Genomic DNA, 10754 nt, shown 5'->3' with positions numbered 1-10754 from the left:
CTATTAGAAATGCAAAGGAAAAAGTCCTTACTTTCATATCAACTCTTTTATCCATTATACTATATTTTATCTATGTTAAAATGAGTTAAACATTTACACACCTTTGGGTTGGGCAGGATTAGGTATGTGTTAAATATGGCATGTTTGTCTACATAGTACGATACAGAATATAAACTTTTTTTGTATATAAATATACAGTATCTACAACTGCAGTAGTAAATTACTAAATATGTCCATTTATGGTTAAACTTAAACTCATATCTACATGTACTGAGTGCCTATGATGGATGCAGAAGCTATTTTAACTATAATGAAGGTGAGTGTGAAGTAAGTTCTGGGATAATTGTAGCATCGAAGAACCACAGAAACACAGGATAGGTTTTATGAAGTGTCTATTTACAGGAAATACAAATACAGTAAATATGAACATTTTAGGACCTCCTGAAGATCAACATTTATTTTAAAAAAGTATACAAAACAATTAAAATACAATAACAAATTTACATCAATTTCATTTTAAAACATAAAACTGTACAATTTAAAGCCTATTACTCTGTATTTCTTTCTTTTTTGGCATCAGGTGTGTTTGCCGCTCACAGACGACAGCAGTTGCCAACAATGCCAGATGACCCTCACTGGTTGATTGTCCCAGTAGTGTACTAACAAGTGCTTCAGTCAGTTGATTCAGTTAGGTAGAGCCAGAGTTCAGCATGTAACAAAGTTTTAGTGACACTGTGCACAAAGTCCGAGTTTTGGAGGGAGCCAGTGGAAAACGTTACCGGTCCAGAGTGCCCAACCCCCCCGGTTAAAACAGACACTGAATAAAACGACAGTAAATCTCCGTCACAGGCGCCGGATGCTCCTCTTGCTGCGAGCGCTGCCTGGCATGATCGGGGTCGACTTGGAAGAGAGGAAGTGGGGTCGGGGCTGCACCACCCTGCAGGGGGTCGAGCCGTGGAAGGCCTCCTGGCACTGGGTGCAGAAGTCGAAGAGGCAGCTGGGACGTCTGCACGTGGCCCTCTGAGCCTCGCCCAGATGTGTCGCTGGTGAGCCACAGCGCTTGCATGGGCGCAGGGACTCGTGCTGCTTCAGACTGCTGGCGGCCTGGACCGAAGAACAAAACACAAACACGTTGGTTAAAAGATAGAGTCCAAGCTGCTGCTTTATCTGGTCTTATATCGTAAATCGAATGTCTTTGGGTCAGTAATGGGGAGGTTCAGCAGATTAAACTGATAATGACAATGATTGTCAGTTGCAGCCCTAATCTACACACAAGCACTCACCTGCATGTATTCATCGAAGCGTGTACAATAGGGCGTGCCGCTCTTCTGAGAGGGGGTTGTCCTTTTGACCCTGCAGCTCAAGGTGGATGAGGAAGAGGAGGATGAAGATGATGATGGAGTGCTTGAGGAGGCTAGCGTCTGCATGCAGGACATCACCACCCTTGACACAGCCACATCTCTTGTCAGACCACAGCCCCTTTGTCTCAGAGAGTTATTTGACTCCTGAAAAATATTTTTTTTGTTTTAAAAAAGGTAACACGTTAGAACATGAAAGACACCTGCAAATAGTCTCAGACACACATAGTTTAACCAGCTTTTAATGTTAAAAGCAACATGAGGAGGTTGTGCTAGGGGTACTAGACAAAACCCAAAATGGTGAAATTCACAGGATCGTTCCCAAACACAGCGTATTGTTTCAGGTATGCGAGTTTACAAAAGGAATGTAAAGATAAGGTGCATTATACCTTCTCAGTATGTATGCATGTAGGGTGCTAGTAAGATGGGAAGTGTTTAATGCTTGACTCCGGTTATGTTTATAGTGAGCACACTTGTGTAGGTTTGTGTTTGTTTCCTCACCCTGAGTTCCTGTTCAGCTCGTTGACACCTGTTAAGAGCTACTGTATCCTCACAGATGATCTTTCTCCATGTCCTGCTCACTTTCTTACAGCTGTGAGGTGAGAAAAGATAAACACATGATGAATATAGACAAGAAAAAAAAAGGAACTATTAAGAAAAAGCTGAATTCCTAACAGTTCAGACAAGCAGCTATATTAAATTTCTAAAGTTCTACTTTACTGTTTCATTTATAATCAGAACAGGTAGGTCATGTTTCAACTTTGGGCAAAAATTTTGTTTATTCCTGCTGTAACCCAACTTCATACTCGTTTTATAGTTTACAGCAGTTGCTAGCTGTTTTTGGTTTTAAGCATACTGATAAAACACATTTAGCTATTGTTGATGTCCTTAAAACAGAATAAAAATCCTCCCTTGTGCGTATAAACCCTCTTTCCACACAGTGAAACATTTGTAGTTTACCTAATGAGGTCCATGTCTCCAAGAAGGGCCAGGATGTTTGTCAGGATGCTTCTCATGTTCCTGCACAGCAGAGATGAAAACATGTCAACGTATTCCCGGCCCATCTTGCCTCCGATCACCCGATCCAGCAGATGATCCTCTGCGACCTTTGTGATGATGCTCCAGTCGTACCTGAGATATAAGAAAACAACTGTTATTCTCCTATTTACCAAAAGTATTATAGCCATACAAGTCTAAACATTTAGTATTACTCTCAGGTGTGTATCTATAGTATCAGTTATGGTAGGTTTTGATAATATTTTAAAGGATGAATTAGTGGGGGCTATTTTACAACAGGGAGAAAGATTGTTGCCAGCTATGAAGGTCATTATATGAGAATGTAATTCTACCTCTTATTCTTCCGATAGCTCTTGGCAAGCTCTTCACACACAGCCTGCTGGAACTTTAGTATAGGCAGGTTGGGGTGGTTGCTATGGTCCGATGGGGAAGATGACAGTGGGGGGGCCGATCTAGTTCTAGTCCTATGACAACCCACAGGAGTGGATGCTGCCACCAGAGACACAGGACAGTTCGTCTCTCCTTTTTTGGAGGGAGAATTCTTTGGTGTGATTGTCTTTTCTTGGTGCGTAACAGCAGTAGAAGGCAGCAGGATTGTTGTGGGTTTTCCATGTATGTGATCATCCTCTTCATCCGCGTGGTGATCGTCAATCTGACTGTTGTGCAGAGACAGATAGCCGCTATCCTCCAACCCTTCATCCATAGTCCTGTCATGGTCCTTGCTGGTGCTGTTTTCCTTGTTGTGGACTGCTCTGGTGGTGTTGTTAAGAGAGAACAACACTCTTGTCACTGCCGCAGGTGGACACTGGGGTTTGATGGGGGCTGGCTCCTTCACTGGGGAAGCTTTAAGGTGAAGCACCTTGGACTCTGCAGCTGCCACAGCAGCAGAACTTTTCTCCATTTTGTTAGTCATAGTAGTCTCGTGGCGAGGGAATTTCATGTTAATTTTCTTACAGTGAAACATACACACTGTGCAGTATGTAGATTCCTGGATAAAAGAGACAAATCGGGAGAAAATATTAGGTTTTACACGTGAATTGGGACTGTCAAGCCTGCCAAGCAGCATGGCTTCCCTCATGTAAGCCATCTTAGCCAACTTTAATCAAAAGTAACTAGAAAGATGCCTGACATGAAAGAAAGACATAACACATGACGATATTGCTGGCGATCTGCTAACACAGACTTTGAATATAGTTAAAAACTCTTCCGCAAAATATTTTGTTAACCAAATAATTGAATTTGGCGCGATGTGGATTTGGCGGAAATGTACCGTTAGCAGTGACGCAAAGATACAACTCAAATAGACGTTTGCAGTCTTTACATGCATTTGTTAGGTTGGTGTTTCTTTTTACATTAGCTGCACATTAACGGGGGAATGATGCATGGTAAACATATCCTCAGTTTACAGTACTGATCTGCATTTACCCGCGTACACTGCGTGAGTGATAAGCAGCTTGTAAGTAGCTAGGTAGCTAACGTAATTGCCAGCTCTCATGCAACTGCATACAAAGCTCAAACTAACTGTGAGTTAGTAAATATACTCAGCATAGTCTCGGTTCGTATCGTTGGTAGACATTATTTAATTACCCCAAGCTGGTTGACCGACCAACAGCTAACTAACCCAGCTAACGTTAGTACCCCGGCTAGCTAGCGTTGCTCAAAAAACATTAATTTAATATCAGCAGTCCGGAGGCTGGAAGATATTGTGTGAATCCTCCTACCTTACGTGTGTTGATATCGTTATCCAAAGCAAAGTATTGCTTCCCTCCTTTTAGCCGCAGAGCGCTCTTTCTGCTGACACCCGCTCTGCCTAAATTAAATAGTCCAATACTGAACTTTCCGCCAGTTGTTGCCTCTTATTTGAAATCCGTGCACAAAAGGCGCAAACCAATCGCAGCAGAGGGCGTGTCTATCCCTTTAAACCATCAACCAATGGGAGCCGAGAGAGTCACTGTTTGACGTCAGCGCGCAAGCGACGTGGTCCCACGGTTATATCCCACCCGACGTGAAACACGGATGGAAATGGTCTCCAACAGTAGGTTATAGTTATATAGTTATAGGAGTTGTAGCCTACATGGAATAGGTTATATCTACAATACCGAGGTATCTGAAGTTAGTAAACCTCGGCCGAATTGAATATTAGGCTACACCATGATACGAGCAGGAATTTTAATAGTGGTAGTGGACGGTAACATTTCAAATATCAAAATAATATTTCTATAACCTAGTATTGCTGAAGGAGTTTGTGGTAAATCTACATACTTGTTTTCACATGTGAAAACCTTTAGATAGTAGGCCAATATTTATTATACATTTTCAAGTATTGCTCACTAAATGAACAATGGAATGAAAGATACATAGTAACAATGTTACTTTGAAGTAGATAATAAGGAATATGTGTAACAACCTAAACAGCACAGTGTTTCGCACAGATGTGTCATGCAAGAAATACCACACTTTTCCCCATAGGATCCTGTTTGAGGTTGCACCACACTGTTCAGCAGACACAATAATCCAATAAGGTTATTTAGCCTTATTGGTGAACACGTAACTGGTTCTTTGTATGGCAAACACAAAAAATTAGACTGGAAGAGAGTTGGGTCTCATTTTCTAGTCTGTCAGGAATCCCAGTAGTAAAAAAGAGCTAAAAGACCGGTCATTCACAGGAGGCCTCAGTTCACACCCCCATCTGGAATGTGTGAAATGGCTCTTTCATTGAAACCAGACCGGGGGGAAGTTGCAGGATGTGGTAGTTTAGATACAGGATCTCACTTGTTTTAGCTCTTCAAACGTTTCACTTTAATCATATCGTCTTTATTGTGCATTACAGGTACAGACGTTAGAGGGGCACAAATCCTCACCCAAGTCGTTGCCAAACCATTTGTTTTAACATAGTGTAACAGGGAGACAAAAAAAGAGTGAACAGCTGAAAGCGAAAATTAGAAAACAGCTTGAGGCCAGTGACAGATACAGGCAGAGAAAAGGTGAATGTGTGCATGTAGAGGTGGGGAGGGGTCACCTTCTGAATCTCTCTTAACATCTTTACATTCTGGAGTGCATAATGCTAATTAAATGATGATCCCAGTGGCATCCTACTTTCAATTCAATGTCCAATTTACAATTCCACACAGCCATTTAAAATACAACTACAGGACAGCACAGTTAAAGCTGTTGCCCTACAGCAGCCTCAGGTCTACTGCCTGTTATTTGTATGCACCAATAAAACATATACTATAAATCAGCTGAGAAGCCAAGAGCCTTAAGTCTTATAACTTTATTCTTTGTTGACATTGTGCATATGTGGACAATATTCTTAAATTAAATTATGTTTATATTGAAAAGCACAAAACACAACAAACCTGTGGCAGGTAGTAGTACAGGTTATGAATGAAACATAATGTGGTGTGGCCTGAAATTTGCACTTAGTCTAGATATTTGAAGGAACATATTTACACTGTGCACACACTCATCCAACAATGAAACAGGAGGCATTTAAATGATGCTCTGTAAATTAATTAAAATAAATCTCTAATCTGTCATTTATGTTATTATATATAATCAATGCCTTTTTGTAATTTTATCTTTTTCATGTACCTTCACATTCGCATTCGTATGTATTTAACTATCTGTGTCTGAGTGGACATTTTATTTTGATGCAGAGTTGAACCTTTAAAGGTGGGAACCACCGATCTTCAGCCTGCTGGAATATTGTCTGCAGAAGAAGATGTCGTATCAACTGCGCATGCGTGTCTCATTCAATATGTCTGCGCCCTACAGCAAGGTGGTAAAGGAACAACTTCATAACTTTATAGCAAGACTTAACAACAATTACTGGGCGGTCTTTAGACAGTGTATGACTGAAACCTGATTCGTTAGAGTCAGCAATGTTTGACATAAGTGGGAAACCAAAAGAAGGAATTCGTTTGTTATTTGATTTCAAGTTTAATCCCAGTGAGTTCTCAGATGCTCTTACTTTGTATTTGTAGGTTGGAATACAACCCTTAATCACAACAGCGAGGTTGGGTTATGACTTTCTCTCTGAATATAGTCATTGTATCGCCGTATATCTTAGCTAGAAATAAAAACATAAGATTTTTGAATGAAATTTGGCTGAATGGTCTTTCCGAACTAGAAAGGAGCATCTGCCAGAGCCAGATCACACAGTGAGTCAAATCTGCTCATACAATGGCTTACAGAAGAGCTTTTAACCTTCTTCTGAGACGAAAGGAGTGTGTCTTTAGTCTGCAGATACCTGGTTTTCAAAAATCACCAAATGTCACCAGACAAACTGTCAGATTTCATGAACTTGCCAACCAGCACTGTGGTGGAACTACAAGAACTCTTCACACTGGTACACCATTGATGGTGGACAAGTTACTGTCGTTGGATGAGCTTTTTGCCAAGAAGTCTCTGCAGGAATATCTGAAGAAGGTTGAGACGGAGTACAGTGAATGTGACAGCATTGAGACGGAGGAGCAGTGCAGTGAGGATGAGCTGAGGGTCAAAAGGACTAAAGTGTCCCTGCTGGGTCCTCTCATCAGGAGCATCAGAGAGCTGGACAGCAAACGCAAAGAGATCGCTGAGGCCGAGCTGCTCCTGAAAGGTGACGTTGATCTGCTGCTGCCACACAAAGACAAGAAACACTTTGAATGAGGGTATCTGATGGTTTACGAAGCCACAGTCCCATTTATTTTCTGCTAGTTTTTGTTTTTTGAGGATTTCCCTCATCGAAGGGTACTGAAGTCAAGTGTGTGTACACCTTGTACTTAATTCAAGGTTCTGTTTCAAAGCTAGTTTGGAGGCACAGTGGTCAATCTGTCTGGAAAATCTATTGAAAAAACAAAATAAGATGAGAATAGCTGTTGTAGACTAACCCAGTGGTCGAAGTACCTGACAAATGAAGGTACTTGATGCCAAAATCCAGTATTTCTACAAAGTAGTCTAATACAATAACGGATGACTGCATGAACATTTTGACCACATTTCTGAAATTAGGAAATTGTCTCGATATTGTCTCGATGTATGAATCGGCATATGTCGCATCCTTAGTTCACTGTATGTTTTTGTTTTTCCTCAAAGATGAAGACCCAGCCCTGCGAGAACTGGCAGAGCTAGAAAGAGAAGGCTGTTTGCAAGATATTCAAGATCTTAGTCAAAAGGTAGAACTGTGACAACAAGCCACTGCAGTACAAAATCACACAGCAGAAGAAGAAATGAAGGCTTTATGATAGCACTTTAACTAATGTTAAAGAACAAGCTAACTGCAGATGTTTCCATCAACCTGCTTTACCAATCAGATCCTGGAAATGTTGATTCCTGAAGAGGACGCAGATCTGAGCGACCTCATCCTGGAGGTTACAGCTGGTATTGGTGGTCAGGAGGCGATGCTGTTCACTGCTGAGGTCTGGAAGTTACTTATTTATTATGTTATTAATTATGTTTGTGTTCTGGTTGAGATTATGGACTTTTTAAAAATAATATGTGCACAAGAAAGTAGTGGCATACCTATTTAGAGAGTAGAAAATTAATACTTTTCATAATAAGTTAGACACAAATACAAATTTTGGCACAAACCACATTACTACTACCTATTCACAGAAATAGCATATGATTTTACATCAGGACACAATCTTCTGTGTATTTAAATGCTGGCTTGTACCGTCTCCTCCCCTCTCAAGGTGTTTGACATGTACAAGGGCTACGCTCAGCACCACGGCTGGTCCTTTGACATCCTGGAGAACACGACCAGTGAAATAGGTCAGATTAAAGAGTTCACCCAAAGCATATTTCACCTCTATTGTATTTAAAGTATTGCATTGTATTACTCTGTCATGTAAACATCTGAACTGGGTTATAGTCTCATTAAGGACAAAGTTGGACTCAGGGTAAGGATAATATTAAGAGGGCTGTATTACTCGCTATTCTTCGGAATTATCTGGTCATATACACACTTTCGATTTCCTGTTGATCTGACTCCCTGCACATGCCAGAAACATCACAGAGGGAATTAGATGTAACCTGGTGTTTATTTATAAGAAGGATGGTGAGTTATAGTGGAGAAACACATTTTTGTGTTTAAACTAGGAATGAGATGATAGAAGATATAACTAATGTATATCAACAAAACCCCTTTACAGTGAAACCACTATTGCAATACCTGACACCAAACACAAGGGGGAGTCCTTCCTATACCACAGACGTTGAGTGGCCACTGAGGTGTGCCTGCACATAATGTCAGAGAAAGAAACAGCGGAAAAGGCTGCACATTTGTTTTTTGAGTAAAGGTTACATATTTAAACAGACACTTACAGTAAATAGACATTATTATTAAGACTGATTTGAACATTTAATATAACTACATGTTATTGCCACCTGTTTCACAGGGAGACCACAGAGACTAATTTGATACTTATTGCTCACCTATGACCAGGTGGACTACGTCACGCCTTGGCCAGCATCAGCGGTCCTCAGAGTTACAAGAGAATGAAGTTTGAGGCTGGAGTCCATCGAGTTCAGAGGGTTCCCAAGACTGAAAATAAGGGCCGAATGCACACCAGCACCATTACTGTGTCTGTACTGCCCCAACCCACTGAGGTACAGTTTTACATGATGAACGGATGACACAAACCCAAACAGCGTGTTCATCTGTGTTGTTTTCCTTCTTGCTATTTAAAACAACCCAGTTTTCCTGCAGGAATCATTACAGATTGAGTAAAGAAACACTTGGAGAGCATCTAGTTTCCTTAATATGATGCATTTCCTGTTGAAATAGGATGTTGGATGGAAGTTATTCCAAAGTTGCAGACTAATGGGATATCACATAAGGCATTTTGATATGAAAAGTATTTTATTTTGGCGTGACTTTGTAAAGTTTTACCTCATCTATTCTAACTTTAGAAGTCTTGTTTCTCCATTTCTCGTGGATTTATAACAGGTGGAATGTATAGGATGAGGTCTGTTCTTTTGCTCACCTGCTGTTAAATTAGGTGCAAGTAAACTATGAGTGTCTGTGTGTTCCTGTCAGATCTCATTAACGATAAACCCAAAGGACCTGAAGATGGAGACCACGAGAGCGAGTGGAGCTGGAGGTCAACATGTCAACACCACAAACAGTGCAGTCAGAATAGTCCATCTGCCTACAGGTAGCTTCACAAAAAGTGACCACAGTATCCACTGACACTGCTGTTAATAAATGTACTTGACAGAATGTTAAAAAGTTCCACTTAACACAACAAAGACCATATTTTTACATATTTGTAACAATCAAAGTTAGTTTAGGTAGGGTTTTAGTGCTGTCTGTTTACATGTGTCTGTCTTTCTCTTAAGAGTAATTATGAAATGAGTAGAAGTTAAGTGGGACGCCCAAAAAAGAATAGCACTTTAATACTTGTTGGTGTTTGTTAGGTGTGTCTGCAGAGTGCCAGCAGGAACGGTCCCAGTTAAAGAACAAAGAGAAGGCCATGAAGAGTCTGAGAGCAAAACTGTACAGCATGAAGCTAGAGGCGGAAAACAGCAAACGCTACAACCAGCGTAAAATACAGGTGAGATATATACAGTATAGTTTAATATACAGGTGGAGACATTCAAATATAATGGAATAATACTATTCTACTAATAATAATAGGTGTGACAAGTGACGGTTTCTTTCCAACATATTGATAGCATTTATTTTTTAAGATGTCAAAATTAAATATAATGTAACTAACCCGACAAAAAAGTAAATGAATACATTATAAAAAGCTCCACACATTTTCATGTTTTTCTGGTGATTTTGTATATTGTTTGCTAAAAAGAGGTTGTTTTTAAAAAAAAATTTTTTCTACCTTTTCTTTCTCCAGATTGGCACCAAAGGCCGATCAGAGAAGATTCGAACCTACAACTTTGCCCAGGACCGTGTAACAGACCACCGGATCAGCATGACGGTGCACGACATCAAGAGCTTCATGCTGGGAGAGGACCTGCTGGACGAGATGAACTCAACGCTACAGGAGTTCTCCTACCAGGAGATACTAATGGAACTGCTGGGAGAAAACAACCAGGAGGGCTTTTGATGAACATGCATGATTATGCAGGAATGGAAACTTTGTGCTGTAATTTTGGTCAGTCCTACATTGCTACCGCTTCAGATTCTGCAACCGAGGAAAAGGACCTTGATGGATTGTAAGGACGACCAAGTCTTAATGTTTCTGCCCATCCAATACAAAAAAAACAAAGCAAAAAAGACATTATTTCCATACTCATGTCCAGGTTTTGCAGACAATGTCAGAACAAACACAAAACTGGCAAATAAAATGACTAAACTGATTCCAAACAGTAAGTCAGTAACAATATGTGTTTTTATTCATTGAATTATTCATTTATCAGCAGTAGTGTGTGTGT

The 10754-nt window shown here is 40.4% G+C and overlaps 2 protein-coding genes across 2 annotated transcripts; one reads left to right on the top strand and one right to left on the bottom strand.

The window, feature by feature from the left end:
• Positions 1-375: 375 nt before the first annotated feature.
• Positions 376-4221, bottom strand: fbxo5 (F-box protein 5). The gene is made up of 6 exons (XM_051378211.1): positions 4097-4221; positions 2708-3363; positions 2319-2489; positions 1860-1950; positions 1284-1505; positions 376-1104 (listed from the first exon to the last, which is right to left on the bottom strand). Exons 2-6 carry the CDS (start codon positions 3337-3339, stop codon positions 844-846), a joined length of 1377 nt encoding a protein of 458 aa, XP_051234171.1. The 5' UTR covers positions 3340-3363; positions 4097-4221; the 3' UTR covers positions 376-843.
• Positions 4222-6116: 1895 nt separating this feature from the next.
• mtrf1l (mitochondrial translational release factor 1-like) lies at positions 6117-10705 on the top strand. Its single transcript, XM_051418855.1, has 8 exons — positions 6117-6978; positions 7455-7534; positions 7673-7777; positions 8054-8132; positions 8806-8969; positions 9400-9517; positions 9780-9916; positions 10214-10705. The coding sequence occupies exons 1-8, from the start codon at positions 6561-6563 to the stop codon at positions 10424-10426; spliced, it is 1314 nt and encodes a 437-aa protein (XP_051274815.1). The 5' UTR covers positions 6117-6560; the 3' UTR covers positions 10427-10705.
• Positions 10706-10754: the final 49 nt, after the last annotated feature.

This window comes from Dicentrarchus labrax, unplaced genomic scaffold (assembly GCF_905237075.1).
Source record: "Dicentrarchus labrax unplaced genomic scaffold, dlabrax2021, whole genome shotgun sequence".
Classification (NCBI taxonomy): Eukaryota; Metazoa; Chordata; class Actinopteri; family Moronidae; genus Dicentrarchus; species Dicentrarchus labrax.
This window is presented reverse-complemented; position numbering and strand designations above follow the sequence as displayed.

Bases quoted from the DNA above. Each gene is read 5' to 3' on its own strand.
- mtrf1l (XM_051418855.1), top strand. From the start codon at position 6,561: ATGGCTTACAGAAGAGCTTTTAACCTTCTTCTGAGACGAAAGGAGTGT. The intron at 6,979-7,454 runs GTGACGTTGATC...TTTTCCTCAAAG, and splicing joins GGCCGAGCTGCTCCTGAAAG to ATGAAGACCCAGCCCTGCGA. The intron at 8,133-8,805 runs GTCAGATTAAAG...ACCTATGACCAG, and splicing joins GAACACGACCAGTGAAATAG to GTGGACTACGTCACGCCTTG.
- fbxo5 (XM_051378211.1), bottom strand. From the start codon at position 3,339: ATGTTTCACTGTAAGAAAATTAACATGAAATTCCCTCGCCACGAGACT. The intron at 2,490-2,707 runs GTAGAATTACAT...CTTATATCTCAG, and splicing joins AGCTATCGGAAGAATAAGAG to GTACGACTGGAGCATCATCA. The intron at 1,506-1,859 runs GTGAGGAAACAA...AATATTTTTCAG, and splicing joins GAGCTGAACAGGAACTCAGG to GAGTCAAATAACTCTCTGAG.